This window comes from Drosophila eugracilis, unplaced genomic scaffold, assembly GCF_018153835.1.
Source record: "Drosophila eugracilis isolate 14026-0451.02 unplaced genomic scaffold, ASM1815383v1 contig_415, whole genome shotgun sequence".
NCBI classification, from domain to species: Eukaryota; Metazoa; Arthropoda; class Insecta; order Diptera; family Drosophilidae; genus Drosophila; species Drosophila eugracilis.
In genome coordinates this window covers 1,783,148-1,797,200 of record NW_024573278.1, presented here as the reverse complement: position 1 = coordinate 1,797,200, position 14,053 = coordinate 1,783,148, and the positions used below count along the sequence as shown (strand labels likewise).

At 45.8% G+C, this 14,053-nt stretch overlaps 3 protein-coding genes across 3 annotated transcripts; 1 reads left to right on the top strand and 2 right to left on the bottom strand.

Annotated features, from left to right (window-relative positions):
* Nucleotides 1–255: 255 nt before the first annotated feature.
* LOC108116867 (protein MEMO1) lies at nucleotides 256–2,952 on the top strand. Its single transcript, XM_017228945.2, has 6 exons — nucleotides 256–441; nucleotides 1,773–1,854; nucleotides 1,912–1,980; nucleotides 2,044–2,156; nucleotides 2,216–2,327; nucleotides 2,379–2,952. Exons 1-6 carry the CDS (start codon nucleotides 393–395, stop codon nucleotides 2,839–2,841), a joined length of 888 nt encoding a protein of 295 aa, XP_017084434.1. The 5' UTR covers nucleotides 256–392; the 3' UTR covers nucleotides 2,842–2,952.
* On the bottom strand, nucleotides 565–1,730 carry LOC108116868. The gene is made up of 2 exons (XM_017228946.2): nucleotides 1,486–1,730; nucleotides 565–1,417 (listed from the first exon to the last, which is right to left on the bottom strand). Exons 1-2 carry the CDS (start codon nucleotides 1,563–1,565, stop codon nucleotides 616–618), a joined length of 882 nt encoding a protein of 293 aa, XP_017084435.2. The 5' UTR covers nucleotides 1,566–1,730; the 3' UTR covers nucleotides 565–615.
* Nucleotides 2,953–3,152: 200 nt separating the features above from the next.
* Nucleotides 3,153–13,384, bottom strand: LOC108116864. The gene is given in 17 exon segments (XM_017228930.2): nucleotides 3,153–3,779; nucleotides 3,838–4,039; nucleotides 4,396–5,249; nucleotides 5,314–6,073; nucleotides 6,075–6,133; nucleotides 6,194–8,027; nucleotides 8,029–8,681; nucleotides 8,752–8,888; nucleotides 8,997–9,077; nucleotides 9,628–9,654; nucleotides 9,732–10,526; nucleotides 10,637–11,219; nucleotides 11,301–11,446; nucleotides 11,526–11,687; nucleotides 11,752–11,942; nucleotides 12,001–12,084; nucleotides 12,392–13,384. Coding segments are annotated over 17 exon segments (7,446 nt in total). The 5' UTR covers nucleotides 12,893–13,384; the 3' UTR covers nucleotides 3,153–3,402.
* Between the last annotated feature and the right edge of the window lie 669 nt (nucleotides 13,385–14,053).

The following is a 14,053-nucleotide window of genomic DNA, read 5'->3' as shown; positions in this document are numbered from 1 at the left end:
GGTTGGAGTTCTAGAGTATTTTATGTACTTTTATATGGATCGACATTTTTTTGGAATTTGAAAATTAAAAGAAAATATCTATAATAACTGATCAGTCTTATTTAATTTAAGAGCATATTCAGATGAAAGTCAAGCAAATGACCAAAATGACCCCCAGTCTTAGTAAAAACAATAAAAATGCATTGTCATAAAGTTAATTTTTATATGACCTTTTTTTTTAAATATGACAATAGATAACGCCCGCATTTACATAGTAATCCCATAAGAATTTCGAACACAAATGACACGGTCACACTGCTGGCACCAATAACAAAGACGGGTTTTTTCTACAAGTAACTGCCAGTTAATACCACCAACTAACTAATCAGACCGACTAGGTATTTCGCACTAACATGTCGGCCAGAAGAGCAACTCACGCAGGCAGCTGGTACACGGATTCGGGTGAGTGATTTACTCATCTTAAATAAATAGATAACACAATCAATTGCAATTGCACCGTATGCGTGTGGAGGTTACACATATACGAAAGTATTGCAGCTGTGTGTGTGTATGCGGGTAATGAACTTTTGGGATAAACCATAAAATAAATAAATATATTGTCTATAACAAAGTAAATTAGAAATTCTTTTCCGGATCGGAGCCCACCGAACTGCGAATCTCCTCCATACGATCGTAGGCAATCTCAGTGGCCCAGCACAGGCGCTTTTCCAGCTCGCTGTTGCGCCGTCGCTGCTGACGTAGTGCATCCAATCCGTGTTCCAGCTGAGTGCATGCCTGGAAGAAAGTACTTAATTCGGGGATGTCCCCGAATTCACCAGGATGCCGACGAAATCCCTGGGTGGCGTCCGTGGTCAGCTTATCTAGACGGTTTTGTAGATATCGCTGATCGAACATCTTATGCAGCTCTTGGGTTGTTGCTTTACCCATCTCGTTGTTTGAGTCGCTTAAATGCAGGTCTCGAATGCGGTTCTTTAATCCCGAGAAATTCACCGACTCGAACTTTTCTCCAATTCCCTGAAATAGCTCGTAACTTTGCTTCAGCTCCAACTGCATTTTCTGGACATCGTCGTCGAGGCTCTTAGCCGCTTGCGAATCCATGAACTCGGCGCGAGATGTAGGATCCTTAGGCAAACCCTCATACTGACTAGAAGGTCTTGGCTGCTCAAGCGAAAAACTAGAGGAAGTAGTAGTTGGATCTGTGTTCTTTTTTTGGGCATCTCCTCCCGCCAAGCGATCAACAGATGATCCGCTAATCGCAGGGGAACTTTTCCCACTGGCGGCTGATGACTGTTTTCCCTTACTTTTGGACTTTCCAGATTTTGCGAACCGACTCTTTTTTATGGTACCGAAAATGGGCAGTGGGTTGGGACTCAAAAGTAGTTCATTCGAAATCTGCCTTTCAGAATCGTCTGTGGCCCTTTTAGTTGTGGAAAAATCATATTAAGTTTGGTTCTTGGTCTTTTATGTGAATACTTTGAAATTTACCCCTGCGATATTATGGCGGTCAACTCATTCCGAATTCGATTCATGAGCTCATCGCTGTGCTTGTCCTTATCATTTTCCATGGCAGAAAGTTAAACTAAAATTTTAATCTGTATTTAATAACTTATATCACAGCTGAATGATGTCGATTCAGCAAAAACCAAATAAACCTGGTGATATTTTTTGTTTGTTTGCTGCTAGGCAACGCCAGGCCAACTAAATTAGTTTATTTGTAATGAAGCCTCATTCGAAAAGAATTCATTGTAAATGATTTGTTTAATACTTTTCAGGTACTGAGCTCTCTAGACAGTTGGATCACTGGTTGGGTGCCGCGGATCTCTTGCATGGACCGGCACGCGCCATCATTGCTCCGTGAGTTTATAACAATGGAATTTATGGAAATCTTATTAATACCTCAAAATTCTTTAGACATGCCGGTTATACGTACTGTGGAGCCTGTGGTGCGTTCGCCTATCGCCAAGTTAGCCCTGTTGTCGTGTAAGGACTTCAACTTAAACATTCAATCAAGACAAACCTGTTTAATTGCACATTTAATTGCAGCAAGCGAATCTTTATACTGGGTCCCTCGCATCATGTGCGTCTACGTGGTTGTGCCCTATCCGTGGCAAAGAAATATAGGACACCCCTCTATGATCTCAAAATTGATACTCAGAGTATGGTGGTTGATGATATTAAGTAGCTGATATTTAATGTAATTACTTTCTAATCTTAGTCAACGCTGAGCTGGAGAAGACTGGTCAGTTTTCTTGGATGGACATGAAAACTGACGAGGATGAGCACTCCATTGAAATGCATTTGCCTTACATAGCTAAAGTGATGGAGGAGTAAGTTGAATTGGTTATTGTTACACTAATTATAAAATAATTTTCCTACAGCTACAAGGACCAATTTACCATTGTGCCTATACTGGTGGGTTCGCTCAATCCCGAGCAGGAGGCGCAGTACGGCAGCCTTCTATCATCATACTTGATGGACCCCACCAACCTGTTTGTGATATCTTCTGATTTCTGTCACTGGGGCGAGCGCTTCAGCTACACGTACTATGACCGCTCCTGCGGAGCCATCCATAAGTCTATCGAAAAGCTGGATAAGCAAGGCATGGACATCATTGAGACGCTCAGTCCGCAATCCTTCACTGAGTACTTGCGCAAATACAATAATACGATATGTGGTCGGCATCCCATCGGAGTGATGCTGGGCGCCGTCAAGGCTCTGCAGGACCAGGGCTATGATAAGATGAGTTTTAAGTTCCTTAAGTACGCCCAAAGCAGCCAGTGCGAGGATATGGATGACTCTAGCGTCAGCTACGCCTCTGGATCCCTTGTCTTTGAGATTTGAATGCATTCAAGTATTTTAGCCGCCGCTCAACAGCATCTAATACGTGGAATTTAAGAATAACGTTTTTTATAATTACTAGCTTAAAATTGAAAATTAAAAAAAATCCAATTATCTCAAGGAGTTGTAATCTAGTTGGGCTCGTTTCTTTAAAAATAAAAATCATTATTAATTAATTTAAATATTAACGAGGAAGAGAAAGCCCCAAAATAGCTTTCACAAAACTTTATATTCGTTGCTTTTTTGGTCGGTAATGTATTTAAATTGTAAAAAAATATCCACCTAATAAATAATAAACAACAACAATTTCACACTTTAACTTCCATTTAAGTTTATTTTTTCTTTATTTTTCTGTTTTTTGTTGAAACATTGAAATTGACTCCTAAGCCATTTTGAATGATTTCTTGGATGCGTTTTCTGTTTTTTGTTTTTTATGTTTCGTTTTTGTTTTTCAATTATCGTATTTCAGCCCTATCGATGAAATGTCTGCGTATGTGAGAGTGGGATGAATGTAAGGAGTGCAAATCAATCCTGCTGGCCGTACAGCACCTCTTGTCATGTGGCTCACCACCAGGCAGCGGCCGCATTGGCTGCCCCTCCACCGGCAGTGGCATCCGCCGATGGAAGATCGCTAGGTCCCCCACCAGAAACCGCCCCATTAAGCCGCGAGCACTGCTCGGCATCGCTCGCGATCTGCAGCGCACTCATGTTCTGGACGAACGTTTCCAGGGCGGCGGCACTTTCGTCCTGGCCATAGGGCGAGGTTCGCTGACTTAGCGGACTGCGGCGCAGGAATTCGTTCAGGTCGCTGGCCACACTGGCCGCCTTAGATCCACCTCCCGGCCCCACCGATGGATCAAAATCATAGCCAAAAGGATCTGGAGGCGCCGGCGGTTGTGGCATTCGTGTCAGCAGATTGTTCTGCACAAAGAGGTGGGAATCTGGAAGAAAAATTGGTCAATTGGAATCCTATGATTGGAATTTTTTAACTTCTATTACCAGTGCCATAGTCGGCGGCTACGCTGTCGCAGTAGTTGGCACCTGGACCGACACCCGCCGGCTGCGGTTGCTGCTGCTGCGGATCGTAGGCGTTCGAGGAGCGCAGTCGGTTGCTAAACACGCTGGTTATCTCAACGTGGTGCGGCGACGGCGACGCGTTGTTGCGCGTGAAGTTAGACTCCGATATATTATGTATGGAGACCTGCGAAAAAAGTTGCAATAAATTAGCCAAGAAGCTAGAGGTGCTGGGCACTTGTAATTAAGTAAAATATTCGATTATTAAAAACCATAAGATCTACAATATAATAATAAGGTATGAGGTAGGAAAACTAACTGTAACGAGCTGGAAAATTTTATTTCTATATTTTCCCTCAAAAAATTCAAATTTTCTACCCCGTATAGTTCACACTACAAAACGCATATACAATGATAGGATCAGGATGAGAAATATGAAACGAATGGATAGTTCTGGTAGTTCTGAACATCGGATGGCGTATAACTTTGGTAGTTTGAAAAGATTTCTTGGTCCATTAACCAGTTATCAGACCAGTCACGCACCTCGTTGTTGAGATGCTGTCCCGGTATCAAATTCTTAAGGAAGGCGGCGTCGTCGTAGCGAATGACTCCAGTGTTTGGAATGCCCTCCAGGTAGGAATTGAAACCGGTGATGGTCGGCGGCGGAGAGTCGTCGCCAGAATTGTGATGCATGTGGCATTCGCTCGATCCACCGCCGCTTCCAGGCGCCTGTGAAGCGGCAGCTGCAGCTGCTGAAAACACTTCAAAGCCATTATAGTAGCTCGACTGTTGGTACTGCTCCTGTAGAGGAACACCCCCTCCAGTTCCACTCGAATTGTAATCTGCCGTCGGTTGCTGTTGCTGCTGACCAAAGCTTGGCCACTTGCTGTCCTTGGCTTTTTGTTTCAGCTCACTGCCAATGGCCGATAGACATTTCTGCGATTGCTTGGGACGGGCAATCACTGCTGCCTCGCCAATTAATCTGCCGGGACTGTTGCCTCCGCTTTCGGTGTTGCCCGGGGGAACGTTGGTACAGCTAATACTGATATTGTTGTGCGTTCCGTTGCCACCGTTACTGCTGCCGCCGCTGTTACCACTTGCGGATCCACTGGAGAAGTAAGAGAAATTGGAGGTATTGCTGCTGCTAGCACTATTTTGCTGTTGCGTCTGCTTTTGCTGAGTGGCTCGCGCCGCTTCCGCCACTGCCTCCTGGGGCGTATAGTAGTTGACATTGCTGCCGAACTGCCGGTAACCGCCCATGGCCAAGCCATTGGTTACAGCTTGATGAAGCGCCGGGTTGCGTATGGTGAACATGCCATTCTCATTCTTGATGATTGCGGCAGGTTGATCCATGGCCATAGGTGGAGCAACAGGGAGACCAGCACCAAAGTTTCGCACTGCAATATAAGGACATCAAATGGATATTATGATATCCAAGATTAAAATTTTTTTTCTACCCACCTGGAGGCATTGGGTTTGGATTGGGTGGCATCATGCCTCCGCTAGCTACTGGCCCATTGCCCTGGTGGAACATGGGATTCCGCAGTGTGATAATATTACCACTGGCATTAGTTTCGATAGTTGCTACACTGATTGGCGAGACGGTGGATTTCTGGCTATCCCCGACTCCTGTTCCCGATCCGTTGCCTCCTCGCGATTGTTGCTTGTTGACCGCTCCAGAACTGCCAATGTTTCCGCTGCTTCCACTACCAGATTTACCACGGTTGCGACGGCGACGCCTGGAGGATTTTCCACTAGCACTTGCCGCTGCTGCTGCTGTCGCCACATTTGGCGGGACCGTCGGAGCTTGGCTATTGCGAATTGGACGCGGATTAGCCTCTACCATGATAACACCGTTAGGATCCATGCCAGCGGCACCAGCTGCTCCATAGTAGCCAGCTAGGAGATGGGAGGACGGCTGGAAGTGATGCTGCTGCGCTTCCTGCTGTTGTTGCTCTGCCAAAGGCTGGGATAGCAGCCGGATCGATTCGCTCTTTTGGCGCAACTGCTCGCTCTTAGCCGGATCTACCTTTGTAAGCGTGATGCCAGGCGGCAAGGAAAGGTGTTCCACCTGAACACCCCGATTCAGTTGGTCCATGATGCTGCAGTTAGGAGACTGCTGTGGCTGCTTTGAGCTGGAATTGCTACCTGACTGGCCAATGCGTAGGTTCTGCATCTGCTGGGCCAGGGTGCTCGCATAGCTTCCCGTCTGCGGCGGAGGGTATGGCAACTTCGTTGGGATTGAAATAGCCCATATTGTGTGGAATGCCGGAGAGATCCTCTGCAAGCGGAAAAATATAAGAACATATCTTAGATTTTTGAAAGATATTTTTTAACTTACCCTGCTTTTGCCGATGACCCCGCTTGCCACGTTGTGATCTCTTTGGAGGAGCGCTGGCCTCAGCTGGATGGGGGTTGGAGTGCTGCGGGACTGGCTGCTGTTGGCTGCTAGTTGAGGCCTTCGCTCGACCATTGCCCCGACCACCTCGCGATTGCTGCTGCGTTTGGGAAGTTGCCTGGTTCTGAACGCAGCGATTAGATTCGAGATTTCCAGGAGCCTGCTTTTGCTTCCTCGCGGATTCCGTTGGACGCTGCGCCTGGGTCTTTGTAGTCGACACCTTCTCCTGTTGATACTGTTGTTGTTTTTGTGGCGGATTCGACTTGCCACCGGAAGCAGACGTCGGTTTGCTCCTTGACTGGGGCTGCACCTTAGCGGGTTGGGACGTCTGTTGCTTCTGCGGAGCCTCCTGTTGCTTCACCTTCTTGACAGTTGTTGCAGTTGGTGCAGCTGCTGGCTTGGGTTTTGTGACCACTGGTGGAGCAACTAGTTTGGGCGATGGAGCAGCTGGCAGTTTAGGCTGATGCCTGATTGGCGCCGGCGCTGGTGCTGGGGTTTCCTCGACGTCTTCTGACTCACTGCCAGTTTCCCATTCGCCCTCCGACGAATCTTGCATGTGCAGGGACTTGAAGGGATTATTATCCAACTGCCCAGGATCCAGCCTCGACTTCAGACGCTTCTGCCTCTTCGGTGGTTCCGGTATCGGTTCTGGAACAGGCGTTGGCGCTACTTCCACTAACTTCGGTGGCTTAGCAGTCGGTTTCTTGGGTGCAGTCTTTGGCTTCACACTGCACACCGAACTCTCTCGCGTGCTCTGTGGCGTCTGGGACTTGGATGAGCTACTGCTCGCGATGGAACTGGATGCGGTGGTCACAGAAACAGCAGCTTTCTTCGTCTGCTTTTTGTTCTTCATCTTGGCTTCTTGTTGAGCCGTTGCCGCTGCCGCTGCAGCAGCTGCTGCTGCTGCCTCCGCCGCTGCTGCAGCTGCCGCTCGCTTAGCCTCTTTCTTCTTGGCCTTGGCACTCTTTTCAGGAACACTGGGCGCTGGACCTGGAATTTGGACAGGCGGAAGAGCCGTTTCTTCCGGCTGAACCGGACCGGAAGCCACCATGTGTCCATTAACAAATGTGTACAGCAACTTGTCCTCGTGCGGTGCACTTCCTTTGGCCACCACGGTGACCTGCTGCTCAGCCCCCGGATGAGGCAGCTGGACTCGACGTATGGTGACAATTCTCTTGGAGGGATCGGCAGTGATGGAGTTGGCCGCCATGGCGGCAATCACATCCCGTGAGAGCTGAGGCGGATGTTGCGACTGCTGGGGAGGAGCAAAACATACTGGCGTATTCGGCTGTCCGAGTACTGGCGGTGAATAAAACGAGGTGCTACTGTTTAACTCGGGATACTGTGGCGCAGGTTGTGGCGGTGATTGTTTAACAGTTTCGTTAGTGGTATCGGATGATCCTCCATCCTCAACTTGTGCCAACTTGGCTAGCTGTTGTTGCTTGGTTGGCAGGTAGGAAAACTTGAACTCATTGTTCGTCTGCTTGACGGTGGCAATAAGCTCGAGGATCACTGTCTCCACTTTGCCCTTGGCCCGCTGTAGGTTCTTAATATTCGCCTCCAGCTCTCCAATACGTTTCTTGTCCCTTTTCCGGCTGCCTGCAGCCGTCAGACCCTTCATCTCGTTCTTTCCAATGAACTCCTTAAAGTATATGTCTAAAAACTGGCTACGCAGATCCTCCAATTCTTTGATTCGCTTTTCCTCCTCCTTGCGCATCTTCTGTTTGGCCTTCTTAGCCGCTTTCTTGGGATTCGCGGTTTGCGGCTGCTGGGACTTTGCCCTCAATAAAGTTGAGAGTATCGTTTATCCAGCGCTGTTGGTCTTGTTCACGGGTATAGGTATAAGTTCCCAGGAACTCGGCAAAGTCCTGCATCATATCCTCCTTACTATAGTCCGCAGGAAAGCCGCCTCCACGTTTAAAAGCGGCCACAGCAGCTGCAGCCTCGGCAGCAGTTGCCGCAGCCGAGGCATCCGTGGCATCTGTGTGCATCTGGAGCCTCTTGCAGAGACTATCCAAGCGCAGCAGACTGTTGTCGCCATCTTGCTCCTCCTGGTCGCCAATTTCATTAAGAGCTGCCGCTGCAGCCGCCGCTGCGGCTGGAGGCACCTTCTTCGGATTGCTGGGCGACTGTAACTGTGCCGTGGCGAACACTTTTAAACTGGGTGGCTGATTCGGCGGAAGGGTTTCGGCCTTTGGTGGCCGCTTCGGTGGGATTGCTGCTGGCGCGGGAACAGCAGGCTCTGGCATGCTGGTTTTCACCGTTGCCTCCTCCGTGGTCTTTGTCTTCCGGTCATTGACAATCTGAGAGAGCTTCTTACGCAATCGATCACGGGTCTCGTTAAAGCGCGCATGGTTGCACTCCTTTTTAACACGTTTTTTTGAGTGATTCTCCTTACAGGGCTCACCAATATCCGCGTAGTCAGCACAGCCTACAGGTTAGGAAATACGAAATATATTCATTTCCATATCGACAGTAAAATCTTAGTCGTTAGTACTCACATTTGCGCATCTTCTCCTTGCTCTTCTTGTTCACACCTGCATCACCATTTCGTCCTCCTGATTGCGACAAGTTCGATTCACCTGTCTTAGCTTTGGCACCTGTTAGGCCTGTAGTGCTATCTGGTTTAGTGCGTTTTCTGAAAGGAATCATTTTATAAGTTAGGATATCACCTTTGGATATTATCTTCAGATCATGAACATTTTTGACAGTAGGCTTTAGTCTTCCATTCTTTTAAAAAACTTACATTATTTGAGAATCGTGCAGCATCATAAGCTGATCAACTCCAAACTGCATCTTCTCTATATTGGCATCACCTAACGTGAAACTGGAGAAAGAATTAAAAACGTTGTTAAACTCGGAACAATACAACTCAAGTTTTTTAATTTCATTTCCCAAAAGTCAGTTTTGGGCATGCAAAAAAAAAGGAGCCTACTGCCTTCGATACAAATTTTTAAAGTCAGAGACATTGTGGCGTGAATGGTTAATTAATAATCGATAGCTGATAATAATAATTTTATAGATTGCTTTAAGAGGAGATTTCAAAAAATAAGAAAAAAAAGTGATTATGTAATTAAAAGTAAAATTATGTATCATTTTTTCATTTGAACCTGTCTATAAAATATGTTTAGTAAAATAAATTCAATAAAACCCTAACAAGACAAATTGACATTATAATTATTCATCTCTAGTATATAAAGATGGCAACTCTATAACTTTTTAAGAAGTGTTGAATATCCCTATGACAAGCATCTGTACGTCCGCACGTGTCAAATAAAAAACTTTAAAAACTGTGCAAAACTTGAAAAAATTTAGGAAGAGCTAAGAAAAATATATAGCTTTTAACATGAGAAAAATATTTATATCTCTATACTTACTCATCAGTGATTTTAAAAGGTGAGTATCTGCGGAAATAGGAAACATAAGTTTATGGCCAAGATTATAAAATATGGCCAAAATCAGAAATGTGACAAGTACTTACCCAATAACTTGGGCCAGAAACTGTTCAAACCGACCATCGTCCTTGTCGCCTACCACGCTATTCATCCGCAGACGTAAATCCCCTTTTAGCAGCTCCAGGTGACCGAAGTCCGTACTGCTCGAGTTGAATTTGACAAAGAAGTTGGCGTAGATGGAAAGAACAAAGGTCCAGTATGTTTTGTACACATAGTGCTGGTTTCTCAGTTCCTGCAGTTCAGCAGGACTAGGAGCTAGCTTCCGGTTGAAAAACATAAGCGAGGGTAGCGTAGAGCGCAGCTCTTCCCTAGTGAACGACAGCGGTTGGAAGCAGCGCAGCAGATACTTCGTTAGAGGCGGCGACAACTGGTTGGCGAGAATTTTCCTGGCCAGCTGGCAGGCTGATACCCGGCAGTTCTCGCCGCAGAAGAACTGCGCCTCGATCGATTCGTGACGGTAGCGCTTTCTGGTGGTCAGGTGCTGAAATACCGCCCATGCAATGTGATATGTGGTACGAAGAGTATCGGACGACTCCGCCTGTCTCCGGAAAACTGATCCGCTGCTGCTGCTTCCAGTTGGTGATTCATCCTCCGGTAGATCGCAGGTCCGACGCTGCTGCTGAGCGGATGAGGAGCTCGTGGTGGCTGCCATAGCGGCATTGTGCTTAGCCTCGTCACTGGTGCATGTGCTTAGAATCTTCGACTTCATCAGCTTCGGATCCTTCTCGACAATGCCGAGCGTTGTGCACTTGGCACAATGGCCCGCTTGTCGCGGTCGCAAAGGAGTGCCGGCGATGGAGCAAGTGATGCATTTGCAGTTCCTGATAGAAGATAAAAATGTTACTTAACAATTTTTATGGCATCTGGTTTCAAGAACTCTTGAATCACACGTTTAGGCTAGGATTCGGACCGAATGGTTCCTTGAACTTACTCGTTATGGTGCTCGAGAAGTGAATTGCACTTCTTGCAGAGATCCTCATGCACTAGCTTATTGGGCGGGTCGTAGAAACCATCGGGCCACTTTAGCTTCGTAAAGGCCATAATGTTTTTCCAGGCTAGCTGCCGATCCACGATGCGCTGGAAGTCAATAAACTCATCGTCGCTAATATCCGGCAGCGAGAACGAGGTGGCGTCCAGGACGACCTTGTCGAATATGTTGTACACATCCAGCAGGCCCATCCGGCGCTCGTGCTCCGTGGGCGACAAGTTGAACTTGTTCAGCTCGATCCAGATATCCGTCCAACGCCTCTCAATGGAGTGCATATGTTCGTCGAACAGCATGACCCGCTTAATCAGCGCTGTCGTGTGGGCCGATGGAGCTGCATCCTTCAACGATAGGATACAGGCTAGCATGGTATCCCCCAGAGGTGTGAACACATGTTGCTGGAAAAGACGCTGGCACAGGAGAACCCACGAGAGCTTAAATTTGCGCAGGAAATCGTTCTCAAACGCAAAAAGGCTGAGGGATATTTTCTGCGAGATGCAATTCAGATCGGAATAGCCGTCAAGAATGTCTAAATGGGATTAAATGAAAAAGATAGTTATCAATTTATTCGAAGAGTAAGATTAATTATGTGAGCATTCTAGGGCATTACATGTCAGCATCCTTTCTGCGGAAATTTTCTCGTTCTCCTGAATATTCTGAGCAATTTCGATCATGCCCTCGGAGAATGCCTTCACAATGCATTCCACATTATAGGCGAGTATTTGTAGCAACAGCATCGGATTGTTTGCCATTAGACTGGATGGTAGAAATTGTTTAATTAAAGGCTGATAATCATAGAGTAAACAAATGATGCCCTGCGGTGGCATTAACTTACATGGCGCTGAAAAGCACTAATATCATATTATCGGAGATCGCTGTGTCATCAATAAAATCAAGATATTCGGCATTTTTGTCGTAGAGGTAGCCGCTTGTTATCCAATAGATTTCCTTGTTGCACTCAAGCAGCTTCTCAAACTTATTGTAGGCAGCATCGTTTCTGTAAAAAAGAGAAATAAGTAATTAGTCGGCAACTTTTTTTTAGGACTATATAGTTGGCTTACTTCAACATGGGGCTGTAGGCCTTGATCAGTACGTCTAGCAACATGACCACCATGTGTGCAGCCTTAAATTGATCCATCATGATAGCCATGATGGTTTCGCGGTATTCGAGACATTCCTTGCAGGAACAAAACGTGAAGAACTCCTCCTTCCGGTGCTTCACAAATATGAAGGCAAGATTCTGGAAATAAAGCTACAATGGATTAGGAGTACGTTTCAATATAAATATCACATATTCCAAACACACGCACCGTAATTGCACGCAGCTGTCCGTCGGCATCACGCAGTGGATTCTTTGGATCCTCGGAGAACAGACGCATGTTCTCAATGGCCATCTGGGAAAAGAGGTATTATGGGAATTTAATTTTATTTAAAAGATCCAATATGGCTTTTCATAGCATACTATATTAATTATTATTCCTATTTTGCCCTTTTTAAAAAGCCACGGAATAGTAAGTATCAAGGTTTTCATTTATAATCAGTACATCTTACTGATCCAAAAAGTTGATTTCAATATCTTTAAAGTTTAAACGCATCTTATCGTTTCTAGTAATTCCAGAAATGCGATTCGCACTTGACTTATGATTAGGTAGGACTTATATACTCTGGCTTTCTAGCCGATGTAAATAACCAAGGACCTACCAAATACGACCGCGTCTCATCGTTAGGATCGCCGCTCTTGTGCTTGCACTCGTGAAGCAGCTTATCACTAAGCTCCAGCTCGATGGCATTATCCTCACGTTGGCTCCACTGCATCAGCGATACTACCTCTTTGTAGACCGTTTCCGCTTTGGGAGCGGGGGCATAAGGATCAAACGGTGGCAGAGCGAGGATCGTGTGCAGCGTATTTATAATGTTGCCCTCGGGAAAGTTGAGACGCTCCAAAAGATGGCATGGCGGTGTGCTGCTCCGTGCCGGCTTCGCCTGTTGGACACCAACAGGCGGTGGCGACGGATTTAGCTGGGAAGTGGCGACGCAGGAGGATGTGGATGTGGTATCCACATCCACATCCGCATCCACGTCCATGGAGGACAAGGACATCACATGGCAGCAGGAAGGCGCCTCCTCCGATGGCAGTACTACGCCATTGACCAGCGGCTCATCCGCGTCCGTTTCTTTGGTGTGCGCCACCTGATCGGCCATTTCACGTGGAAAGCGGGGGTAGTGGGCAATTAGCCCAACCAACTCAATCCCCGGATCTCCGAATCACTTGTTAGTCTTTGGTGCTCCTACTGCTGGCCAAATCCGCGTATGCGCGACGCATTATTATATACGAAATCACAGATGTAGATGCACTTTCACTCGTTCACTGTATGCGCGCGCGTGTCTGTGTGTTTGTGTTGGTATATGTATATGTGTGTGGGGATTGGATTGGTTTGGTTTTGGAATCGGAATCGGAATTGGAAAAGAACGCAACGCGATTTCCCCCTTCGAAACGCGCCAAGTGCGCCTCTGCTTTACGGGGTTTCACTGCCGGTCCATCCGATTATATACCGTGACTTCCCTCTCCTCGCAGTTTCGTTTCCGTTTCGTTTGCACCCACGATTGTTGTGATTTTCCGCTTTTTGTGATTTTTCGCCTGCTCGTTGCAATTCGCTCGTTTCTTTTCTCGTTGATTGCAATTGTGCAGTGTGACCGTCGTGACTTTCACTCTGTATTCCATAGCGCAGTGTTGAGGTTGATCGAAATATGCTGTCTTAATAGGCAAGCTTTATCGAATCTATGTACATAGGTGTATAGAATAAGCGCGCGAATAGCTGAAAGTACAATTTAAAAAATTATAGCGTACGTTACAGTTTCAAACATATTTATACAACAACACAATGATATACTCTATACAAAAAAGAAAGTTTCCAATTTATAATTGATTAAAAAAGCAGAAAATGGAAGAAAATGCTTTGAATTTCTTCGATTCAAATCAAATCATATCATTATATTTAACTTAACAAAGTTTAGCTACGAAATTCTTTAAATACAAAACTTTGTTATGTCCAACATAATGGTAATCAAGGCAAACAGCACAACCTAATTTTTATATTTACATTTAGTAGTATTTACATATTGATTTGTATTTTAGGTTTGGCCTCTTCTGCTGAAAATATTTTCTTTTTTGCAAAATAAGAAATTTATTTATAATGAAATTGAAATCTTATTATATTTAAAAAGCCCTGTGGGAAATATAATTTGTACTGAAATTCTTTTTGCAATATATATATTAACTAATACATATATCTGATCAATTTGTTGGAAAACAATGCCGCGCGAGGTTATAAAAATCGATTCGATTGTAGCAACAAATATCGG